General features: G+C 46.5%; 1 protein-coding gene across 1 annotated transcript in view; it reads left to right on the plus strand.

Annotated features, from left to right (window-relative positions):
• The window catches only part of LOC147729064 (uncharacterized), a 274,377-nt gene that overhangs the window by 114,115 nt on the left and 133,882 nt on the right, over positions 1 to 26,380 (plus strand). Inside the window, exons 15-17 of the mRNA XM_086959346.1 lie at positions 2,256 to 2,311; positions 5,873 to 5,981; positions 8,273 to 8,314. Coding sequence (XP_086815472.1) covers positions 2,256 to 2,311; positions 5,873 to 5,981; positions 8,273 to 8,314 — 207 coding nt within the window. The remainder of the gene's footprint in view (positions 1 to 2,255; positions 2,312 to 5,872; positions 5,982 to 8,272; positions 8,315 to 26,380) is intronic.

The raw sequence follows: 26,380 nt of genomic DNA on the forward strand, positions 1-26,380 counted from the left end.
TTGGAAACTTCTATGGAATTTCCCAAGGCCCTCTCTGAGGTATTATTCTTTGCCCCAGTAGTTGCCAGTTTCTGATCTGTTATTAAATAAATTGAAGAAAATCACGTGGTGTCCCGTAATAACAAGTCTATAGATTGGACTAAGGGTCAATATATAAATGTTATTAAGGATCTCTGAGAAGAGATAACGAAACCTATCTAGGGTTGTTTGTTAAAGGACAAAGGGCTAGAGGTAAGAGGTTCTAGTATTATAAGCTTAGATGTCAACACTTTGGATCACAAAATTTCTTTTAGTCAGAGAATACTAACATTTGATACACAATTCTGGCATGCACTATGTAAATAAAGTTGTTCTCAAAAAGTTGAAAGTAAAATCCATGTACAAATTTTATTATTAGTTTTTCATAAAACATATATTATGACCACAGTTATTTAAAAACATTGAAAAAAGTACATTTGAATTTGCTACTTAAGTCATAAAATGCAAAACATAATCTTTAAAAAAGAATCAAACATTGTCGACGCGGCGTTTCGTTTTTTTCTTATGACAACACCTTCTTCAGGACAGAGTCTTAGAGATAAAAAAAGTTTTGATTTAAATTGAACCCAACAATGGAGTCTTGTTGCCTTAAAGCCCTTTGTATTGTATTTTCGTGGCACAATCAAAAATCAGGGATGACCTCACTTCTTTGTGCGGTATAGAGTTAAAAACATTGAAAAAAGTACATTTGAATTTGCTACTTAAGTCATAAAATGCAAAACATAATCTTTAAAAAAGAATCAAACATTGTCGACGCGGCGTTTCGTTTTTTTCTTATGACAACACCTTCTTCAGGACAGAGTCTTAGAGATAAAAAAAGTTTTGATTTAAATTGAACCCAACAATGGAGTCTTGTTGCCTTAAAGCCCTTTGTATTGTATTTTCGTGGCACAATCAAAAATCAGGGATGACCTCACTTCTTTGTGCGGTATAGAGTTCAATCTCAGCTAGAATTTGGTCGGCCTCCCTGCTCCCTTCACGAACAGCGTCGCCAGGTTCATCTTCATGTGATCAATCGAAGCGAATACAAGAAGGTCTGTGGCTGCAGTGATTCGTGGACTATAAGCAAGAAATACGGTTTTAGAAAATTTCCCCTCGAAAAAACGGTGGCTCCCCTGAACAGTGTGTACAGCAGCATTGAATACTGCTGAAGACAGCTAAAATTATCCTTTACAGCTGCACTGAGAGCCTACAGCCATATACAAGTTAAAAGGGCTTTAAGGCAACAAGACTCCATTGTTGGGTTCAATTTAAATCAAAACTTTTTTATCTCTAAGAATCTGTCCTGAAGAAGGTGTTGTCATAAGAAAAAAACGAAACGCCGCGTCGACAATGTTTGATTCTTTTTTAAAGATTATGTTTTGCATTTTATGACTTAAGTAGCAAATTCAAATGTACTTTTTTCAATGTTTTTAAATAACTGTGGTCATAATATATGTTTTATAAAAAACTAATAATAAAATGTGTATATGGTTTTTACTTTCAACTTTTTGAGAACAACTTTATTTACTTAGTGCATGCCAGAATTGTGTATCAAATGTTAGTATTCTCTGACTAAAAGAAATGTTGTGATCCAAAGTGTTGACATCTAAGCTTATAATACTAGAACCTCTTACCTCTAGCACTTTGTCCTTTAACAAACAAACCTAGATAGGTTTTGTTATCTCGTCTCAGAGATTATTACTAACATTTATATATTGACCCTTAGTCCAATCTATAGACTTGTTATTACGGGACACCACGTGATTTTCTTCTATTCCCCCTGGTCCCAGACAAACCCATAGAGGGGGCCTCCTGATTTTTTCTTACATTAAATAAATTGATACACTTTGCTTAATCAGTAGTAAAATAATTCTTATTAGAACAAGTCACTGGCTTCTCAATGCTTAAATGTGCTAACCCCATTACCTGCATAATCATATTTGTTCATTGTTTGTCGACTAATTAGCTATGTGCCATATTGTGCCCAAGTGGTCTTATGATTCTCAATTGACCTCACTGTCCTGGGGTGATCTTGTTGTACATAAGTTATTTTATTCTACACAATGGTCTTATTTCAACCAATTTATCCTGTTGTACCCAAGCCGTCTTATTGTACCCAAGTGATCCTATTGTGACCAAGTGATTTTAATGGACTCAAGTGATAACATTGTTCCTAAGTGGCCTGTTGAAATCTCTCTTGTAGAGTTTTAATAGCATCTTATACTTTTTTACAGACTATTCCTGGAGCAACTTCAATGGACAAGAACATACCTGGATCCTCTTCGGGAAGGTATGCTGCCTGGTAGCTGGCATTTCATTCAGGATTGTCCACCTTCTCAATGCCATCTGATTTCCCCTTCAAAATGCAAAAGCAGTTTTCTTTTTTCAGTATTGCCCACCTATATTAGATCTATTTCCCCATTGTTATGTTATGTTTATTTGTAGAGAATCATATCACCCAGGTGGGTATCCGGGCACTTTGGGGAGGGGAGAGGTGCTGCCCTAGCTGGGGCCTATTGGAAGAGACAAGTTATCAGGTTCTTCAAGAACTCTAGGAGTGAACTGCTGGTTCTAAATTGAATAGAAGTTTGTTCCAGGCTTTAGGAGCTAGGTACAAAAAGTTGTGGAGCGGGCTCCAGCTCTGGTGATGCACAAATGGAGGCATGCAGACGGCTGGCAGATCAAGGATATCTGGTAGGGATGTGAAAGCTGATGTGGTTGTTCAGGTAGGTGGGACCTAGGTTGTGCAGTGCCTTGTATGTGTGAGTGAATGGTTTGAATTGGGTGCACTTGTGTATGCAGAGTCAGTGGAAGCCCTTGAGGTGAGTGGATGTGTGAGTGCAGGGTTGGAGGTTGAGTGTCATTTGGGCCGCTGTCTTCTGAATGATCTGGAGCCTCTTGGTGAGTTGGGCAGAGATTCTGAAATAGAGTTCATTCAAAAGGGAGGTTCAGAGTGTGAGGCAGTGCTCTAAGAAGCATGGCTCACTCCTAGTGAGTGAGTTTTGAGAGTCATTGTGGTATTTGTTGGGGCGAGGATGTTTTATTTGCTGTTTGATAGAGTGTGCTGATGTAGTAGACCATCAGGGTCATTCCCTCTAGGAATATGCAGTACTGCATCATCAATGAGTGTGTTGTTTATACAACAGAAACACTTGTGTATGTGTATGCCTTTGAACCTCATGTTTATACCAGTGGCTGTGTGGTTTCACACCAAAGGGCTGGTAGTGTAGGCTTCGACGGAAGGGAGGGTATGCTTTCTTGTCCTAGTGGCCCAGAATTGATGGCACTTGAGCCAAGACTGAATTTTCTTGAGGTACTAGTGGAGAGAGAGCTCCATGCCATGCACCACTCCCTCATACTGTGATAGGACACCTTGTCAGTGCCCTAGTGATGTCTTTGGTCAGTGGATAAATGAAGAGACAGTATTCTAGCATGGTAGATTATTGAAGAAACTCTGGAAAATGTTTGGTGAAGGGTACACAAAGTGCCTAGTAACACTCCAGGGGTGAATCTGCCCTACCTCTGACATGAGCTCTCTCAAGAAGCCCCACAATGGAAGTCATGCTGTTCGTTGTTGTGGTTAGATAGGAACTACCAATGTATTGTTATCAAATGTTACTACACCTGTCCTTTCGCCGCTAGAGTACTTCAATGTTTTGAGCAACCTGTTATTTAGAGAGACTGATGAATGATAAAGTAAAGATAGGCTTGTGGTTCTGTGCTACACCTTTCACCAAATCCAATTTGGTATCATCGGAAAGGGTAGAGGTGCATAACTGGTATTAACTTCTAGGCAAACACATCTTTTGTGAACTACAAATGCGAGTGGTAGTCAGGCTGGGTCAATAGGGGACTGTGGCTCAAGGTACATATTGTATGTTGTGTATGACCAGTGTACATTGAGACACTCACAGTGTGGCATCTACTTGTAAACAGCAACGTTAGACCTTCGTGTTTTTATTTCACTGAGTCACTTCCAAAACATCTGAGTTGTTTCACATCATGCAGAGCATGAAGATGAAAGCTGAGCTATACTATTGTTAACTAGGGGCAAACCCCCTGCGTCCTCTACTGAAGTGGGATCTAACATTGTTTAAACCCCAGTTGTAATTATTGAACGCTGTTCTATATTGCATTAAGCTTGGTAAATTGAAAGCATTATGCTATAATCTGTGCCACTGAAATCTGTGTATGAAAGTTCTTCTTTCTTTATGAATATCTTGGTCGTTTCCTCTTTGTTTTGATATACCTTTAGAAGAGTAGGTGACTCGCTTACTTTGTCCTGGTATACCGTTATAAAACTAGTGTGACCCGCCTACTTTGTCTTGGTATATTGTTATAAGACTAGTGTAACCTCCATACTTTACCCTGACATATCATTATAAGATTTGTGTGACCTCTCTACTCTGTCGTGGTATACCGTTATAAGACTAATGTGAACTGCTATTTTGTCATGGTATACCGCTCTAAGACTAGGTGACTCACTTACTTTATTACATTATGCAGTAAGTCTAATGTGAGCTACCTTCTTTGTCAAAGTATACTGTCATAAGACTTGGCACCCTGACTACTTTGCCATGGTAAACCGTTGTAAAAGACTAGTGTGACATCCCTACATTGTCACAGTATACTGTTCGACGACTAGGTGACCCACCTACATTCTCATGGTATACAGTAAGGCTAGTGTGAACTCCCTACTTTGTCAAGGTATACCAACATAATACTAGGGGCTCTGCCTACTTTGTCATGGCATTTATTTATTTATTTAAAAGGTTTTATATAGCGCTGGCTGGACCCAAGAGTATCAGAGAGCTTTACAAGGTTTGGTAATGGAAAATTGCAATATAACATTTGTACAATGAGGTAATAAACAAGACAATTAGAACATTTTAAACAGTATCATTATTAAATGAGGTAAATTAACTAAGAATACATTAGTCAAACAAAAGGTCATAGATAGCAGGGCTAGTATAGTTGGTTAGTGATGAAGAGGGAGTGAAAGTGGAGGACGACTGTGAAGAGTGAAGGGGGAGGGGAAAGCAGGTGGGAATAGGTGGGAACTACCCGAAAAATTAAATGGCGAGAGGTAGTCGTAAATGAAAGATTGAAAGGGGGGGCAAGGAGGTGACACAATAAGTAGAGAGAACCTATACAGTCAGGGCAGGGTTAAGAATTAGTGTCCAGAATACTGTCATAAGACTAATGTGACCTCTCTATTTTGTCATAGTATACCGTTATAACGTTAGTGAGACCGCTACTTTGTCATGATATTTCTTTATTTTTTTAAAGTTTGATTTATTGAGGAATAAAAGGGGAAAGCAAGGGAAGGGGAAGGAAAGAGAAGAATTACAATAAGCAGGTGGCAGAAATAAACATTAAAGTAAAAACTTCATAAAAATAGGCATTACAAGCATGAGAAAGCGTGAACATATCATATAGGTGGGAATACATGAATCAAAAACACAATACATATGAATACAATGATATTTCTTTATAAGGCTAGTCTAGTCTGAGCTCCCTACTTTGTCATAGTATACTGTTGTAAGATTTTTTTACCTTCTACTTTGTCAAGGTAGATGGTTCTGAGATGAGGTGACCCACCTGCTTGCCATGGAACACAGTAAGGCTAGTGTGAACTCTACTTTTTCAAGGTATACCGTCTTTAGGGCTCTGCCTACTTTGTCATGGTTTACCTTTAAAAGACTAGTGAGTTCCCAGGCATGCGGATAAGACCATTCGGAGCGGATATCTTCTACCCAGAAATGGCGGCTGGTATCCCACTGAGCTTGATTGCTGTTCTTAAAGAAGTTCAGTTCTCATGGAGGGTTTTCTGCTCATGTTCACTCTTTAGTTTGGGATCTGGAGGCCGATCGGAGGAACTGGACCACCTCCAGCAGGAGCTTGTAAAGGAGAGGCAGGCCACTCAGGAAAAAGAGGAGATGATCTGGACTCTGAAGGAGGTGAGAAGCAGCGGCAATATTCAAAAACATGCAAGCCTTCAGGCCATGCACCAGTCATGTATTGTCAAAGCAGTACTTGATTGAAATCAGTATCCTTTTAATCATTTCTAGATGATATGTGTAAAGAGATGAGGCAAGGTGGGGGGTTAAGCCATTTATACTGGGCAGGAAAATGAAAATGAGAGATTGAGATTATTGGGGATTGTTCTGCATAACAATATTTACTCAGCCTTTGCTGGCCTAAAATGTCTTTTAAATCCAAACTTATTTTTACTTTCATGTGACTGTATGTGATACCCGTATAAGTATCTTTACTAGCCCCATGCCTTCCTTTGCAAAATTTATAATTTGTTAATGAGAGGGCGCGAGAGACATCCCACCAGTAGTCCCTGAAATTCTGAACGGACATGCAGGTGAGAGCGAGAGCACAAGCACAAATACAGTTACCTAACTGGGAGACCTCGGAAATCTCCTCCAGTAAGTCTATTAAAGCCCCAGAGGCAAATATTATGGCAAGTTTTCTTTATTACAAAACCTCCTGCAGCAAAGATAAAAAAGTGTGCATAACTTGAATGGAAAAAAACCTAACACAATACATATTAACTAAGGTCAGCATTCTAGTGTTCCAGCGACGTCAAAGCCAATCCACGAATCAGTGGGCATCTTACCACTTCTGCTGAGTAGCGAACCTTCTCTTCTTTGCAGCCAAAAGATAATCCTAATCAATTTGTAAGAAATTGCTTGAAATCAATCGGTTTGCTGAAATCTTAAAGGAATGATAATTCCAAAATTCTAACTTTGAAAACAGAGAGCCACAGGACTGATAACTTAGAACCTCCTCTCTGGTGGCACAATATATTGAATTCAAACTAGAAAGGACAAAGATAGTTGCGATAACAGTGAGGGGCTGGGAGGGATAATCTTCACCTGCTAATCTTTAATACAACCCAAACCTCTTGTCACTTTAGTTGGGAAATTTAAATTCTATTACAAGACTAGATGCTTGATTGTAACAGTTTTAAAGGTGTGAAACTACATTGCATCAAAGATGAGCAATTGGTTTGAATTAGAAAGCTCAAAAAGTAAATCAGCAGCCAGCTTTAGTAACGTCCTCCAAGGACCCAGCTGAAATACATGCTTTGAACGCCGTAGCCCTTCATACAGATTGGGCATAAAAAAGGGAAACGTCTGTGCTGGCTTCATGACCCATTTGACCCATCTAGCGAAAGTAGAACGGGAAACAGGTTCATGTGGTTTTCCATAGGATATTTACAACCAAGAGGTTTAAGAAGGATGAAATGCAAAATGTTGGTTTCCATAACACTGTAAACAAGAAATAAGACATAAAGTCGGATAGAGCATTGAAGATGACTGAGGGCCAGATGTAGGTAGCCCAATACCGGTCGGTAACGACCGAAATTACCGAATTTCGTCCATTACCGACCGGTATTAGGCTATTGAGATGTAGGTGGCTACATTTCAGATTCGGTAATTTTATGTTACATACGACATCCAAAATTATCTGCCCCTACTTTCAACTGCTACACAGGGGAAGAGGAATTATGGGGGAGCCATACATTGCACAGCCTCTCATGCCTGACACAGATCTGAAACATAAATACCTTACGTGCCATCCTTAACCAACCTCCACCATCTTCCCTGCTTTCCTTCCTCCTCCGACAGCGGTGCTTTATGTTTCTAGTCAAAGTAGGAAAGCAGGGCTGTACTGGCAGGCTCTCAGAGAGCTCAGCCAGCATGGCCTGGAAGGCCTGTATGAGGAAGCCACGGTGGGTAGCGAGGTTTGTAATCAGAGATAACCCAGAGATACTCCTCCCGGGGTGATTTGCACGTGTAATAAATTACAATAACATAACATCAAGTAACTGTTGCTGGTTGTAGCAGTGAGTTACCAGATTTAGAAACTGAAATAAACATAAAGGCTCTTAATGAAAGCCATGAATAACAAAGTAATATTCACCTTATCGGACAAACACAGAGCACTGCTTCGTTCACTCAGACAGTTTGAGTTACAAATAGTTACAATTCTAAGAATGTAGCCCTTGAGCCATGTTGTAGTGATAGACTTCTGCAAAGGAAGGATCAGAAAAACACAGGAAAAAGACTGGGTGTGGTATACTGTTGTGAAGCAAAAAGGAAACAAGGAGCCACATTATCCAGGAACAGACAGGATTGCCTCTTCTTATATGTCTGGTGCCTCTAATTGATGCAGGAAGTTCTGAATGCGGATGTCCTGAATCAGCCGTCTGTCATGTATTTTTTTCTCTCTGCAGGAAATAGAAGAATTACGACACAAGAAGCCTGGAGAAATCAAGGTGAGTCTTCCAAGTATATCAAGCACAACTGAGCAAACAGAGTGTTCATTGGTTATTGTTACAGTCGACATTATATAATGTTATATAAAATATTTTGCAGCAAGGCAAGTCTTGAGGAAGATTAATGTGAAGGTTTTGCAAAAATAATGTAACACAAATTTTGATTTCAACGTTTATGTGCGGAAGAAGGTTTTTAAACATGAGTACATTTTCCATAAAATTGGAGCAAATTAGTGGGGCGTGGCCAAGATGGCGGCGGAGTAGGACGTGCTTTCCTGTCCCTCCGGTGCCGCTTGAACAAAGCTTTGCATAATGCCCCTTCTGATGCCCATCTGAGCTAGCCACGGGGTCTGCTGTCCCTGCTAACACTTCAGACTCTGGAGAGATCCCTATTTTTGCGCTCCGGTGCTGCTCTCCGCCCTTTCTAGACGGCCCGGCCCCAATATGGAAGAGGCCCGGCGGATCTGGCTGAACAGGGCTGCAGGGGCCGCCTACTGCCAACACGAACGGAGCTGCGGATTAGCTGACTGAGTGGCGGGCCCGGGAGTGAAGCAGCGGTGCAGTGTAAGCGGTGACGGGCCCGGGAAGCGGCTGCCATTTTGCCGCTCTGAGGCTCTAGGTTGCGTGAGGAGGTGTGCTGGGCCCAAGAACAGCCGCAATTTTTTACAGTGCGGCCCGGCGGTCCTAATTATGAAGTGGCGGCGGTCAAACCCCCCCCGGTGACCGTATGAGTGCTCCTGGGATGCTGCGGTGGGAGCCAAGGAGCAGGGACCCGTGAGCCACGAGGTGAGGAGAGGAGTTGCGGCTGGTGCGGGCCATGATCTCGGTCTGTGGGTCGGCGGACGGTGGTAGGCCTTGCGGACCGTGGGTGAGCGGGGTCTCGCTTCCTTCTCTGCAGCTCTAGCGCTGCACTGGTGCCTGGGGCGCTCTGTGGGCCCCCCTCGACAGCTTGGGAGAGGGCCCGGTCCAAGTGTGTGGGAGCAACAAGGTGCATCCTCTCTGAGAGACTGTAGCAGTGAGGCCTGCAGGCCGGTGGCAGGGCCGGGCACCCCTCTCCTAGTGTGAACAGTGCGTGAGCATTGTTGTATTAATGGGGCCTGAGAGCCCTGCGGGGAGTGGGAGGCCTACCTTCAGCCTGTAGGTCGACGGGCTGTGCCTCCTCATCAGGGTTTGAGCTCCACTTTGGCTGAGAGCTACAAGCTGAGTGCGGAGAGAGCCCGCTACCCTGAGTGGGGCCTAGAGTTTTGCCTCTGTTCGGGCGTGGTGGGGGGGCGGCATGTGGAGAGCTTCGGCCGCCTGCTCGGTCCGTATATCGGCGGACGGCGGTGTAATGCGGCCCAGGAGTGGGAGACGGCATTGTCTAGGAAGGCTCCGCTGTGGGTAGTGTGGAGTGTCCCCCCCTTCCCCTCCCTCGAATTCTGCCGCGGACGCTGTGTGGACTCCCGGTTGCGCCCTCCACTTGCTGGGCCGACACCACTGTCCTTGGAATCTGTGAGCCTCTAAAGGACTGGGTGGGGGCCCGACCACGCTGTGGCTCCCCTTCTCCCAGAAGGCCACGAGTACCGCATAGTGCTGTGGCACGAGGAGCGACTGTCTGGGCATGCGTTTGCACCCTGACGTGAGGGGGCTCTAGCTGTGCCCCCAGGGGGCTGATTGCACCTTTGCCCTGTCTGCGTGCTACTGTGCATGGGTCCTTGCCTGAAGCAAGATGTCGTCCACCAGGAACCAGAGGTACAAACCACTAAAAGACCTGCTTCAGTAGATGACAGGTCAAGCTGCCTCTCAGCCCGATGACAAATCCATGCGATCTGAGGACAACGAGCTTCGGCGACCTTAGCTTTCATGATAGAGCTGTTTTCTGCCATAAAGGAGGACATTTTGGAGCTTCGCTCGCAGCTCTCCTCGGACCTGCGTTAGATGCGACGCGATGTAGACGCCATTGGGGAACGGGTGGCGACCTTGGAGGAGCATGACGTGGGAACTGCGGATGAAATCCACCAACTCCAGCAAGATGTCCTTCACCTCACAGAACAAAACCTAGATCTCCAGGCCCACGCTGAGGATTTGGAGAACCGGTCCCGGCGGAACAATATTAGAATCCGGGCGGTTCCATGGAAGGTAGAGGGAGATAGCCTACGTGAGTATGTTGGTGCGCTTTTCAGACAGATCCTCGGTGAAGAGGAGGATCAAGAAATCCAGATGGACCGGGTCCACCGTGTTGGCTTGCCGCATGGTGTCAGGGCTCCTCCCCCGGACATATTGGTGTGTGTCCACCACTTCCAGATCAAAGAGTGGCTTCTCCGGAAGGCATTTGACCTCAACCCCGTACAATTTTCGGGCCCTCAACCAGCGCTTTTTCAGGACTTGGCGGCCTCCACCCTTGTCAAGCGTAGGGACTTTAAACCCATCACTAATGACCTTTGTGAGCAAGGCATCCTCTACTCGTGGGGCCACCCGTTTTAGCTTATTTTCAAACATAATGGCAAGCTTATACAGGTTGATTCACTGGATGCTGCCTTTGAGATCTTGGAGCTGGAGCGGTCCGCCCCTCCGCCTGTGGGCGTCGGATCACCTGCTAGATGGCGCAGGCGCTCCACCGAATGGCAACGCGTTGGGAAGTCCCCTCCGCCTGCGAAATCAGTTGTGTCTACAAGTCTGCTGGAGAGGGAGGCTGCTGTTACCTCTGTGGCGTTGGTGACCGACAACTCTGGGGTCTCTTGAGATCCATACGATTGGCATTAGTAGGCTCCTTATCCGGCGCCGGAGGCAGGTTGTTTTCTAAGGAGGATTTGTTGATTATCTCCGTCCTTGTAAGTTGGAAGTGTCCTGTATCAGGAACGAGCATTGTTCCACGATGGTGCCATGTTCCCCTGATAGTTGGGCCTGTAAGACAGACTGTTGTCACTCCGGGTGACTTCTGAGTCTCCTTCCTTTTTGTGTTTTTGTGTTTTCTTGTATTGTGGTTTGGGGTCTGCGGTTTTGTTAGGGTTTTGGGGTTGTTTTTGGGGCTTCGCATCAGCTCTCCGGAGGGCCAGGCGAGGATCCGGACCGCAGACAGTGCAACATTGCCCACTTAGAACTGCTGGCATTAAGTACCACATTAGCTATTCCATCTCCTTTGGGTGTTATGGGTAGGGATTTAAAGATTGTGAGCCTGAATGTTATGGGCTTAAACAGCCCTGTTAAGCGCTCGGCCATCCTTTCCCTCTTGGAGAATGCGGAGGGTGATGTGTGCCTGGTACAGGAGACTCATCTCCTATCTAGGGAAAGATAAGCGATTCCCCCTACAACTATGGTCCTCAGCACTGGCCAAGAAACATGGGGTGGCGATCCTTTTTAGCGCAAGTGCACACTACAAAGTCCTTTCTCAGGTTGCTGACATTAAGGGTAGGTTTTTAGCTGTCCGCGTTTAATGGGGGGAGACACAGCTAACAATAGGGTCACTGTATGCCCCGAACGAACGACAAGAGCCCTTTCTGAGGGTGGCCCTTTCTGAGGTTTTAGCGTCTCCAGATGCATCGATCCTAGTGGGTGGGGATTTGAATATTGTGATGGACCCGGGGATGGACAGGTCTGAGCAGAGGTCCTACCAGACAAGAGCAATGCCGCAGGGGGGCAGACAGTGGCTCCTTGAGGGAGGGTTGAATGTTGTATGGCGTGTCCAGCACCCCCTAGAGCGCGATTACACTTACTATTCTGCAGCGCGCAAGAGGCACGCACGCTCACACCACTTCTTGGCCACATCCTCTCTCATACCTCATTTATCAGCAGCAGATATTACACCACGCTCCCTATCAGATCATGCCCTCATCTCAGTTCTCCTCACCTCCCATGGCAAACGTCCGCCGCCGCCCGGCTGGCGCCTCCGTGACTACCTGCTCTATTCGGAATCAGTGGTCACACGAATACGGGATACTATCACCCACTATCTTGCAGATAATGACCTGGAAGGTACACCCCTAGCATCGGTATGGGAGGCATTGAAATTAGTGGTACAAGGGAGTTTATTGCGCTTGTGGCAACATATGCGCAATTACGCAAAGAGAAGCGCACTGAGTTCGAGAAGAAAGAGGGTACCTTGGAAGCGATACATAAGAGGACGGGGGCCCGAGAGTTTGGAGGGAGTTAGAGACAAAACAACGCAAGTTGAAGCACCTCGACTTAGATAGAGCAGCACACGCCCTACTGCGCTTGCGACACAAATTTTACCTCAGCGGGGACAAAGGGGGGAGGATGCTGGTGCATAGATTGCGGGCACGAGCTCAGTGGACGGCTATAAAATCCATTAGAGACTCTCAGGCAGTTGAGCATACCACCGACACCCTTATTGTGGAATCCTTTCATCAGTTCTATCAGTGTGTGTACAGAGGGGAGGAAGCAGACTTTGGAGAAATTGCGGACTACTTATTGTCCTGTAATGTTACACCTCTCTTCCGGACATCGGCAGACGCTTTAGATACCGCGATTCGCATAGAGGAGGTTATATCTGCGATTGCTCGGTTGAAGGTAGCCAAATCCCCGGGGCCAGATGGCTTCTCTGCCATATTCTACAAAACCTACTGTGTGGAGCTGGCTGCTCTTTTAACCAGACTCTTCAACTCCTTTCTCGATACATGGGAGGTGACCCCCTCCATGTCAGAGGCGACGATCACAGTCATCCTTAAGCCAGGGAAGGATCCTAGAGACTGCGGTTCGTATAGGCCGATTTCTCTTCTCAACATTGATGCGAAACTCTTCGCGAGCATCCTGGCGGCGAGGTTCAGTCCGTTGATGGACGGTATCATAGATCCGGACCAGGCATGCTTTATCCCAACGCGGTAGGGGGAGGATAACACCAAATGGCTACTTCACCTCATAGACCTGGGCCACCGATCTTGGGTGAAGGCTTTTTTCCTTTCCATAGATGCAGAGAAAGCCTTTGATCGGGTGGACTGGGAATACCTGTTTGCAGCCTTGAGGGCCTTCGGCCTGGGTGACAACTTTGTGCGCTGCGTTCAATGCCTCTATGCGGCCCCTATGGCAGCGGTACATGTGAATGGGTGCAAATCAGCCCTTTTTCCATCACTGGGGGACAAAACAGGGGTGTCGCTTGTCCCCGTGGCTTTTTGCCATCCATATGGAGCCTTTTGCCCAACGTATACGGTCAAACATGGGGATTGCCTGAATTAAATTTGGTGCTGACATGCACAAAATTAGTATGTGTGCCGACGATGTTATTCTGTCGCTTACCCAACCTCACTCCTCCCTGCGGTACCTGTGAGCGGAGCTCCTCAAATTCGGGAAGGTTGCAGGATTTAAGGTAAATGTCTCAAAATCGCAAATTCTTAACATTTCTGTTCCCGACGCAGAGATGCAAGATTTGCAGCAGGTCTTCGCCTTTCAGTGGGTGCATTCTGACATTACATACCTGGGCATTCGACTGATATCCTCTATCGCTAAAACGGCCTCCCTTAACTATAAATTATTGGTGGATCAAACATCCAAAGCACTTTCGGATTGGTCTCGTCTCAACTTGGCCAGGTACGGGAGGCTGGCGGCGGTAAAAATGGCGGTACTCCCCCATGTCCTATACCTCTTTCAAATGCTGCCATTGATCCCCCCGCCAGGCACCCTTCGGAAACCAAAGGGTCTCCTTAATAAATTCTGTGGAACAACAAATGGCCAAGGCTCGCACTGTAATGTAATGTAAAAAATATTTTTAAAGCGCAACACCTAACGGTTTCTTGGCGCTCGAGCACAGGGGGCTAGACAGTCTGCAGGGCAAAAGGCGTTAGTAGTAAACATTACAAAACAAGTAAGTTTTAAGAAGGGACCTGAAACAAGTGTAGGGAGAAGCAAGTCTTATGCCTGGGGGAAGTGAATTCCAAAGGGAAGGGGCAAGAAAAGAAAATCTCAGACCTCCGTGTTTCTCACGTTTGAAAACCGGGACCTTAAGCAAGGCAAGGTGGGAAGAACGGAGGTTGCGGGAGGGGACATAAGGGTGCAATAGTGAGGAAATAAAAGACGGACCTGTTCCGGCAAGGGACTTAAAGATAGTACAACCTAATTTGTAATTACAACGCTCGGACACGGGAAGCCAGTGAAGGGTTTTTAACAAAGGACGGATGTGTTGGTGCCTAGGTTGATGGTGAATAAGACGTGCAGCCTGATTCTGAACAAGTTGCAACCTCTTCATTAGGTAAGCCGGGATGCCAGCGTAGAGGGAATTAGCGTAGTCTATCGTCGAGATGACTAAAGCTAACAAAACTAGAGTAAGGGCCTCAGTGGTCAAAAAACGGGCAATCTTTCGGACTTTCCCCAACTGGAAAAAACTGGCGGAGACTACAGCATTGATCTGGGGCTTCATCGTAAGATCGTTGCTGATGATAACCCCCAGACTTTTAGCTGAGTCGACTGGGCTGGGAGGAAGACCCAACCTCGCAGGTCAAAAGATGGATTTCCATGGATTGGCAGCACCCCCGACGAGAACCAGCTCTGTCTTTTCGGGGTTAAGCTTGAGGTGGTTAACCCCCATCCAGTCACTGATATGACAGAGGGTAGACTGAAAATTGACAATGGACTGATCCAAGGAGTCGATATTAAAGACTAGCTAGATGTCATCCGCGTAGTTGAACGCGGTGATATGGCTACCTCGCAGGGAACGAATAAGAGGGGTCATGTATAAATTAAAAAGAAGGGGGGATAAGGAGGACCCCTGCAGGATGCCGCATGTCAGTCCGACCCTGTCAGCAGTAAACTGCGAAGGCCGGATTGCCTGGTAGTGGTTACTCAAACTATCCCTCATCACCACACCAAAGGCTGAGGGTGGGTTGGGCTTCCATTGTTGACAGCTTATTATCAGGCGTTCTGTCTCCGATATATCATGGAATGGAACAGACCCCTCTCCAGCAAGCACTGGAACTTTATGGACCAGACGGTAGCAGGCTGTAATATCTGGCGTGAGCTCTGGCTGCCGCGCAAACACAGAGCGTGGGGCCTCTACTCTTCGGCGGTGACTTCCCCGACTTTGAAAGCTTGGGATCAATTGGCGCAGCACAGAGAATGGGCTACATTTTCCTCCCCTATGACACCTATTGTTGACAATCCCGATTTCCCGCCGGGATGCGCGTCCCCAGTCTTCCACCGCTGGCGGGAGATGGGCTGTAAGAGGGTGGGCTCCCTATTTGAGCTTAAAGGCTTGATTCCCTTCCCCCAATAGTGTAAGGACTACTTCAGTCTGCCAGAGTCCAACGCTTTTCATTACTCGCAGTTAACACATTGGGTGACCCACCCATCTAACTTCGCCTCAATGTCCTGTCCCTTGACTGTTTTTGAAAAATGGTTAGTCTGCAAGAAGGATGACCGTAAGCTTATTTCTGAATTGTATGCAATGATTCTGTCGCCCCTCCAAGAAACAGCGTACGAAGGCGCAGGTTCACTGGGAAACGGAATTGGGGCGCCCTTTGACACGTAAAGAATGGGAACATATTTTTTATCGAGCACACCACATTGCCTCTAACACCACGGGTGCGGAATCTGCCTATGAGGTAGCCGCTTATTGGTACTATACTCCGGCGCGTATCAAGTCATGGGATGTAGAGAAGTCAGGCCTCTGCTGGCGGGGGTGTGGCCTCCCGGGCACTCTAGTGCACCTGTTATGGCATTGCCCGAAATTGGTGCGGTATTGGAAAGCGATCCTTGATGACCTAGACGATGCCTTTCAGATCACATTTCCCCGGGCACCTGAGCATGCGCTGCTGGCACTCCCTCATCCTAAAATCTTTCCTTTACGCTTGCTGAGGGGTAGGCAGATTGCATTAGATTTACCTGCAGCGCAGCAAGTTCTTTTGGAGCAGTGGGGTTCCTCAGACACACCTGATCCGCAGGATTGGATCCAAAGGCTTTGGCATCTATTGGCTATGGAATGCCTTTCAGTGGGCATTGATGGAAAGGGCTCCGAATATGCAAAGCTATTGGGTCCATTCTTACAACTCCTTTCTAAAGAGCAGATGGAAGTCACGTGCCGAATTACCTACAAATTCTACAGCTCATTCCTATGGAGCCTTGAGGGGCCATTACGGTAGGCTGAGCAATGGGGTGATGTGCGTGGTGGTCTTGGGGGTGGAAGGAGGAGCTAGAGGCTGATGCGGAGCAGGGTGGGGGTGGGAGGAAACGGGGGCTGGAGGGGTTGGGTGTTTGTCTATTTTGTTTGTTTCCTTCTTCTATAAAAGTGATATTTAAGCTGCTGCCTTGGTTGTTTGCTATGGCCTGAATTTTTCTTCGCAGGGATCGCGTTCCGGGCTGTAGACCCGTACACTGTGTACTTGACATGTTATTCTGCTCTGCTGGGCTTTGGATGGATTAAACCCAGATCTGTTGACTGGGTGTGAGTGTTTGATTGGTTTAGATGCTCCGTCCATCACAACCCCCTTTTGTACTGCTTTGTTCACCATAAGTTGTCAGGGTATGCTCAGACGTGAGTCCCTTGCTCACTTTCCCACTGGATTCAAGCAAGCCTGGCTGAAGACGGCTGTAATGCCAGAAATCGGTCCTAGGAAGCTTGTTTGGGGTCCAGGGAAGGTATGGCTTGGCAGTTCGGGCTGGACTGTTCCCATGAGGCAAAGGGTCAGACTGATTTGCATATGGCCATGTCTGAACTGGGGTGGCAGAGTGGGCTAAAGAACGGTGATGAGTTTGAGTTTAAAAGTTCTTATATAGCGCTCTTACACCAGCGGTTTCATGGCGCTGTAACTGGCAGATCTCCACAAGGGACAAAGGGAGGGGGACAGGTGACAAGGGACTAAGTGAAGATTTTACTGAAAAAATAAGATTTAAGTTTCTTTCGAAACTGGGAATATGGAGTTAGGGATCTGAGCTCTAAGGGTAATGAATTCCAGAGAGCTGGGGCAAGGGTCGTAAATTTTGAACCCCCCACTTTTTCCGGCGAAACCGGGGGACTGTCAGCAGAAATTGAGAAGAGGTTCGGAGCTCCCTGGCTGGCAAGTAGGGGATAATCTCCGAGGAAATGAAGGCAGGGGCCGTGCCCAGTCGAGCCTGGTAGGTGATAGTCGCAAGCTTGAATTGGACACGTTCCCGAACCGGGAGCCAATGTAAGATTTTCAGGAGGGGAGTGACATGTGAGGATTTGGGAAGGTTAAAGACCAACCGAGCCGCCTGGTTTTGAATCATCTGCAACCGCCTGAGGCTATATGCAGGTATACCTGCATATAGTGCGTTGCCATAATCCAGGCGGGAGATGACCATCGCAAGGACGATCAGTTTCAAGGCCTCAAAGGTGAAAAATCGAGAGACCTTGCGGATGGTACGAAGAGAAAGAAAGGAAGAAGAAACCACAGAACTAAACTGGGAGTGAAGGGTAAGATGGGAGATGAGTTTAATACCTAGGGTTTTGACAGAGGTAGAGGGGACCGGAGGGAGACCAAGGGAAGGGGGCCAAAAAAGTGAAGACCAGGGACTGGAACAACCACCCGTCAACACCAACTCGGTCATATCAGGGTTGAGTTTCAGGTGGTTGAAATCCATCCAGTCCCTGATAAAAATCATAATAGACTGGAAATTAGAAATAGGGGCAGGAGAAGAAGACAGGTTGAAAACAAGTTGGAGGTCATCCGCATAGTTATATACGGCGACCTCCATTTGTTCTAAAGAAAAAATGAGGGGGGAAATGTAAAGGTTGAACAGAAGAGGTGAGAGGGAGGAACCTTGGGGGACCCCGCACTGAACCTTCCGGAAGTCCGCAGAGAAATCACCCAGGCGAACTGCCTGGGTGCGGTCCCTCAGGAAGGAGGATAACCATACCAGGGCCCTGCCCCCGATCCCCGCCGCCGCGACACGGGATGGATTAAACCCAGATCTGTTGACTGGGTGTGAGTGTTTGATTGGTTCAAACGCTCCGTCCATCATCCCCTTTTGTTTTGCTTTGTTCGCCCTAAGTTGGCAGGGTATGCTCAGACGTGAGTCCCTTGCTCACTTGGCCACTGGATTCAAGATAGCCTGGCTGATGAGGATTATGAATCTGAAACTGGCCCCAGGATGCTTGTTTCCGGTCCAGGGAAGACATGGCTTGGCAGTTCGGGCTGGACTGTTCCCATGAGGCACAGGGTCAGACTGATTTGCATATGGCCATGTCTGAACTGGGGTGGCTGAGTGAGCTAACGAATGGTGCTGGATTAAACCCAGATCAGTTGACTGGGGGTGAGTGTTTGATTTGCTCAAACGCTCTGTCCATCATCCCCTTTTGTTTCGCTTTGTTCGCCCTAAATTGGCAGGGTATGCTCAGACGTGAGTCCCTTGCTCACTTGGCCACTGGATTCAAGATAGCCTGGCTGATGAGGATTATGAATCCGAAACCGGTCCCAGGATGCTTGTTTCTGGTCCAGGGAAGACATGGCTTGGCAGTTCCGGCTGGACTGTTCCCATGAGGCACAGGGTCAGACTGATTTGCATATGGCCATGTCTGAACTGGGGTGGCTGAGTGAGCTAAAGAATGGTGATGGATTAAACCCAGATCAGTTGACTGGGGGTGAGTGTTTGATTTGCTCAAACGCTCCGTCCATCATCCCCTTTTGTTTCGCTTTGTTCGCCCTAAGTTGGCAGGGTATGCTCAGACGTGAGTCCCTTGCTCACTTGGCCACTGCATTCAAGATAGCCTGGCTGATGAGGATTATGAATCTGAAACCGGTCCCAGGATGCTTGTTTATGGTCCAGGGAAGACATGGCTTGGCAGTTCGGGCTGGACTGTTCCCATGAGGCACAGGGTCAGACTTATTTGCATATGGCCATGTCTGAACTGGGGTGGCTGAGTGAGCTAAAGAATGGTGATGGATTAAACCCAGATCAGTTGACTGGGGGTGAGTGTTTGATTTGCTCAAACGCTCCGTCCATCATACACTTTTGTTCCGCTTTGTTCGCCCTAAGTTGGCAGGGTATGCTCAGACGTGAGTCCCTTGCTCACTTGGCCACTGGATTCAAGATAGCCTGGCTGATGAGGATTATCAATCCGAAACCGGTCCCAGGATGCTTGTTTCCGGTCCAGGGAAGACATGGCTTGGCAGTTCGGGCTGGACTGCTCCCATGAGGCACAGGGTCAGACTGATTTGCATATGGCCATGTCTGAACTGGGGTGGCTGAGTGAGCTAACAAATGGTGATGGATTAAACCCAGATCAGTTGACTGGGGGTGAGTGTTTGATTTGCTCAAACGCTCTGTCCATCATCCCCTTTTGTTTCGCTTTGTTCGCCCTAAATTGGCAGGGTATGCTGAGACGTGAGTCCCTTGCTCACTTGGCCACTGGATTCAAGATAGCCTGGCTGATGAGGATTATGAATCTGAAACCGGTCCCAGGATGCTTGTTTCCGGTCCAGGGAAGACATGGCTTGGCAGTTCGGGCTGGACTGTTCCCATGAGGCACAGGGTCAGACTGATTTGCATATGGCCATGTCTGAACTGGTGTGGCTGAGTGAGCTAACGAATGGTGATGGATTAAACCCAGATCAGTTGACTGGGGGTGAGTGTTTGATTTGCTCAAACGCTCTGTCCATCATCCCCTTTTGTTTCGCTTTGTTCGCCCTAAATTGGCAGGGTATGCTCAGACGTGAGTCCCTTGCTCACTTGGCCACTGGATTCAAGATAGCCTGGCTGATGAGGATTATGAATCCGAAACCGGTCCCAGGATGCTTGTTTCTGGTCCAGGGAAGACATGGCTTGGCAGTTCCGGCTGGACTGTTCCCATGAGGCACAGGGTCAGACTGATTTGCATATGGCCATGTCTGAACTGGGGTGGCTGAGTGAGCTAAAGAATGGTGATGGATTAAACCCAGATCAGTTGACTGGGGGTGAGTGTTTGATTTGCTCAAACGCTCCATCCATCATCCCCTTTTGTTTCGCTTTGTTCGCCCTAAGTTGGCAGGGTATGCTCAGACGTGAGTCCCTTGCTCACTTGGCCACTGCATTCAAGATAGCCTGGCTGATGAGGATTATGAATCTGAAACCGGTCCCAGGATGCTTGTTTCTGGTCCCGGGAAGACATGGCTTGGCAGTTCGGGCTGGACTGTTCCCATGAGGCACAGGGTCAAACTTATTTGCATATGGCCAAGTCTGAACTGGGGTGGCTGAGTGAGCTAAAGAATGGTGATGGATTAAACCCAGATCAGTTGACTGGGGGTGAGTGTTTGATTTGCTCAAACGCCCCGTCCATCACACACTTTTGTTCCGCTTTGTTCGCCCTAAGTTGGCAGGGTATGCTCAGACGTTAGTCCCTTGCTCACTTGGCCACTGGATTCAAGATAGCCTGGCTGATGAGGATTATCAATCCGAAACCGGTCCCAGGATGCTTGTTTCCGGTCCAGGGAAGACATGGCTTGGCAGTTCGGGCTGGACTGCTCCCATGAGGCACAGGGTCAGACTGATTTGCATATGTCTGAACTGGGGTGGCTGAGTGAGCTAACAAATGGTGATGGATTAAACCAAGATCAGTTGACTCGGGGTGAGTGTTTGATTTGCTCAAACGCTCTGTCCATCATCCCCTTTTGTTTCGCTTTGTTCGCCCTAAATTGGCAGGGTATGCTGAGACGTGAGTCCCTTGCTCACTTGGCCACTGGATTCAAGATAGCCTGGCTGATGAGGATTATGAATCCGAAACCGGTCCAAGGATGCTTGTTTCCGGTCCAGGGAAGCCATGGCTTGGCAGTTCGGGCTAGACTGTTCCCATGAGGCACAGGGTCAGACTGAATTTCATATGGCCATGTCTGAACTGGGGTGGCTGAGTGAGCTAAATAATGGTGATGGATTAAACGCTCCGTCCATTATCCCCTTTTGTTTCGCTTTGTTCGCCCTAAATTGGCAGGGTATGCTCAGACGTGAGTCCCTTGCTCACCTGGCCACTGGATTCAAGATAGCCTGGCTGATGAGGATTATGAATCCGAAACCGGTCCCAGGATGCTTGTTTCCGGTCCAGGGAAGACATGGCTTGGCAGTTCGGGCTGGACTGTTCCCATGAGGCGCAGGGTTAGACTGATTTTCATATGGCCATGTCTGAACAGGGGTGGCTGAGTGAGCTAAAGAATGGTGATGGATTACACCCAGATCAGTTGACTGGGGGTGAGTGTTTGATTTGCTCAAACACTCCGTCCATCATCCCCTTTTGTTTCGCTTTGTTCGCCCTAAGTTGGCAGGGTATGCTCGGACGTGAGTCCCTTGCTCACTTGGCCACTGGATTAAAGAAAGCCTGGCTAATGAGGATTATGAATCCGAAACCGGTCCCAGGATGCTTGTTCCCGGTCCAAGGAAGACATGGCTTGGCAGTTCGGGCTGGATTGTTCTCATGAGGCACAGGGTCAGACTGATTTGCATATGGACATGTCTGAACTGGGATGGCTGAGTGAGCTAAAGAATGGTGATGGATTAAACCCAGATCAGTTGACTGGGGGTGAGTGTTTAATTTGCTCAAACGCTCCGCCCATCATCCCCTTTTGTTTCGCTTTGGTCGCCCTAAGTTGGAAGGGTATGCTCAGACGTGAGTGCCTTGCTCACTTGGCCACTGGATTCAAGATAGCCTGGCTGATGAGGATTATGAATCCGAAACCGGTCCCAGGATGCTTGTTTCCGGTCCAGGGAAGACATGGCTTGGTAGTTCGGGCTGGACTGTTCCCATGAGGCACAGGGTCAGACTGATTTGCATATGGCCATGTCTGAACTGGGGTGGCTGAGTGAGCTAAAGAATGGTGATGGATTAAACCCAGATCAGTGACTGGGGGTGAGTGTTTGATTTGGTCAAACGCTCTGTACATCATCCCCTTTTGTTTCGCACTGCGAACAAGGCATTCACTGCTCTTCTCACAATACACAATACAATGGCACCAATAAGGCACACAGCTGCCAAACTCAGGCTTCCCGGCATTACAAGTAGAAAACATAGGCCAGCCACACTAAGATTTACTGGCAAAAATGCCACATCTGAAGTTTTTTTCCGAAATGAGCGTCAGAGGAGGGTCTACAAAGAAAGAGAGGCAACTCATTTTGTGTATTGGTAGACAAATAAGTGAATGAGCACCCACCCCTAGAGGAAATTTGAGGGTTTTCAGCAGCAATGCCTACTTTGATCTAAGGGGGCGAGCAGATACAGAGGGACATAGCCGCCTACAAAGATACTTCGGAGCCTCCCCATGAAAGGAGCGAAAAGAAAGTACCAGTTCTTTAAAAACGATCCGCTCCTCAATAAGGTGGCAGTGTAATTCTTTGAGATGGCCAACTATTGTGTGGTGTCAAGAGACCCCAATATCAAACCAGAGGCGGAATTTTGCACTACCTGCACATGTTTAATCATATTGGCAAGTAGACCCACACATAAAACATTTGTCTAGTCCAGTCAAGAGACAATAGCCACATTTAAAATAGTTTCCCTGCCAGGAAAGTGAAGTGAGGACAAAAAGGAAGCTTGTTATCAAATTGTACCCCAAGATTTTTTCCTAGTTTAGATGGCCACCAGTCATTAGACCAGCCGGTAGCCTTGTGTCCAAAAAGGAGAATCTCCATTTTAGAAGACATGCAACACAAACCTGTTCTGGTTCATCAACATGACCACTCATAATATCGCACTATGAAGTCTCTTGCCCTATTGTCCGACTACACCCTAGTGTGAAAAATAAGTTGAGTGTCATCCACATAGGAGACAGCCTGAATTCCGAAGGCTTCAATAATGCAAGGTGAGATGCACACATTAAAATAGAGTGGGACTAAGGGACGTACTAATAGAGTATCAGAGTCTAATAAAGCATATTTGAATTATTCTTTAGCACCAGTGGAATCTCCCAGGGAACATCTCTACCCTAATGCATTTGAGAGTAAAAAGGGATCGAAATCCCCTCAACTCACTCACAACTGATACGAATGTTAATAATCCACTTTCGAAATGAATGATTCCCAGTTGTATGTGTGTATGCTCGACTTCCTGATAACAACGTTCTCCACAACATTCAGATTAAAATGGATTCTCCCTTATTCAATGGTAGTGTGAGTTTTAAACATCTATATTTTGACATACCCACCTATTATTGTACTCCCTTTAGTGCAGTCTGGAGCCTAAAATGAGATGACATAGTACCAATTCTAAAATCTTGTACTACAGAGGACAGGTTGGTTACTCGTACCTTTGCTTTCAAAACCTGAAAGAAGGTGGTGAATTTATGGAATAAGACACAAGGGGGTTGGTCTCCATCTATTGCACAAGAAGATGTGGCACTAGAATATTGTATTCAGAAAATCTGACACAAATATTTAAAACATATTGTGCCCTAAATATGATTTGCAAAAATATCACTCTATTGGGCTTAAAAACAGAAAATGTTCACCTAATTAACAATATTTTTGTAAACAATATTTAGGACACAGTATTTATGCCTAACTGTATTTCTGACATCTAGTATCCCAAAACATTTCCATCTGACTGTCTAATTAAATAGGCAGGTTGGGCACAGCTTCCCGTGTGCTACTCAGATATTGCTTGGCTATATCTATGGCTTTCAACCACATTGTGGTCATAAACCATTGATACTTTTCAATCTAAATGGCAGATAGGAATCAGAGGTCCATATCATACCCCCTCCTATTTGCGAATCAGATTTGGATCACACCCCTTCAGCCATTGGCTTTCATGTGTTTTTCACGGTTTGTGTGTTCCCATAACGCTTGTGTAGCTGTAATTGAGATGCAGTGTGTGTTTGTTGATGTATTTACTTTGCTGCCACAACATTTTAATTGTTGACTTACAGCTTTTTGTTTAAGAATTGGATGTTCTCTGGTTTCTTTAGACTGGCATTAAGAAAGTGCTCGTCACTGTTGCATGTTCATTTGTTTTAGTTTACTTGCATGAAAACATGTTCAATTTATTGTTTTTCTGTTCTCAAAGTAAAGACAAAGTAAAGGCCTTCTTAAATAGGCAATGTAAATATAGCCCTTTGTCAAAATTATCTACCATGCAATAGATATTAGTGCATGCATTAATGTTTACCTCTTACAATGCAACTCCTTTTCATAGCACTCTGTATTGCTTTGCCAACTTGCGTAATCTGAACTTACGCACACCACTTACTCATACAGAAACTCCAACACTCCTCTGGAGGTAAAAATTAGCTTTATTAATATCGTAGGCAAAGGCAATAAGTCACTGAAGCTAGTAAATTCTTAGACACCGAGTGAAAGGCAATAAACAGTGAATACACCACACTATATATATATAAATATGAAACTGTGAATACAGGTATATAAACAGTTAATGTACAAAGCACCTCACCATATGCATCTGCACCGGAGACATCAGCATCCCTGGCCAAGCACTGACAACACCAAGTCGGGAACCCTGTAGAGACTGGGGCACAGGAAGTAATCTCTCCTGGCACCAAAGTTGTCCCGCAAGTGCGTCCACTCCAGGACTGAGTTCCTGAGCTCCACCCCACAGACACTGCTTTTTATAGTTTAAATCAACATGTTCGAGAAGCCTCTAGCAGGTGCTCTCGCCCATCTATTCACAGGTGCTGGCCCCATCTCTGCATCAGATCCACCCATACAGACCTGGCCAGATTCTGTTTGGGTGCGCTGAGGCAAAAGACATTCCTTTACCTATCTCCGGCCTTGGAGAGCTTTGCACAGCTCATCCTCCCTCTTTCCTAGAGATAAGCATAGAATGCACGAAAACAAGCTGAAGGTACAACATAACCTCACGAGATACCTCGCACCAGCTTGTACTGGTTTACATGTGTGGTAAATAAGTTTTACCTAATCAATTTTTCCATATAATTATCAATACAAGACAGCTCATTACAATGAGAGGCAGAGTCCGTGGCATCTGAGTCATACGGGCTTTAATATTATGCTTCGAAGCAAAGGATATCGGGTTCCATCACCACGCAGGTTCAGGAAGGGACATTCAACGTTTTATTAACATTACACATTATATATAGTAAATCGTTACACATGAATCCAATACAGTAGGCGTAACAGGTGAAAAGAGAGAGATAAGAACACATGTGCGTAAGAGGAGGCGTGAAAAAAGGCGTACACATGGGCGTGCACTGTACATGTCAGAGAAACGTCACAAGATACGTCACATGTGGGTGGATGTAAAGTGAGAAGTTGCAGAATCAGCAGAAACCCTTCGCCTATATGCGCGCGCAACTAGTATGACGTGAAACTGGGGGCTTTGACTTTAGCACTAGTGGAGGAGACTGGTGTCTGGAGTGTCAGGGCAACCTGTACCTATAGCATATCTGATATCTGTTGTTTGGAGGATGTAGTGTCTGAAACAAAGGTCTCTCGGGCAGGGGCCTTTCAATACCGAATGCTAGTGCATGCATACGTGTCTTGGTGCAATGAGCGGAGCCATGGGCCTACCATGGTAACGGGTTCAGTAAATCAATTGCAAGGAGGACAGGAAGGCCGGGCCCTTTGCTCTGCAGCCGGGATTATGTTTACCCATTTCACTAGACTGGAATGTGTTTTCGAGGAGGCTGAGCAGATACCTGTAGGCAAAACATGAACTTGGCAGGCAGTCCAGGCCGAGCTGGGCACCGCCGCGCTGGCAGAAGTAAGGCGGGGGTCAGGGATGCGTGCAGCTTTCGGAGGCAGGAGAGATGAGGCAGAGAGGCCTCGTTCAGGGCCTAGCTTGACTGAGTCAGAAAACATGGAGAAAAACGTGTGCGAATTTCAGAAGTGCACCACATAAAGACGGTGGCACCGTATGCTTAGGAACATAATTAACGGGATTTCTTGGTATGGTTGGATAGCTAACATGTTAAGGACGGACGCAAATGTATTTGCGTCTCTCTAGCATGAACAGAACGGAAGTTACACGACATACATGGAACATGGGTGCATGGATAGGGTGCGAGTTGGGGGACACTTTGGCTACCTGAAAATTTCTATTACCTCATTCCCTCCTTGGACCCTACTACACCCTTCAGGATATATCTATATTCATGAGACCATCTATCTGTTCATAGAGCATCATTTGTTCATCTTTCTTTATTCGGAACGGGAACATGTACTTGGACGGGGAATACAGACTGTGGCTCA

The sequence above is a fragment of the Lissotriton vulgaris genome, chromosome 2_2 (genome assembly GCF_964263255.1).
Source record: "Lissotriton vulgaris chromosome 2_2, aLisVul1.2, whole genome shotgun sequence".
Classification (NCBI taxonomy): domain Eukaryota; kingdom Metazoa; phylum Chordata; class Amphibia; order Caudata; family Salamandridae; genus Lissotriton; species Lissotriton vulgaris.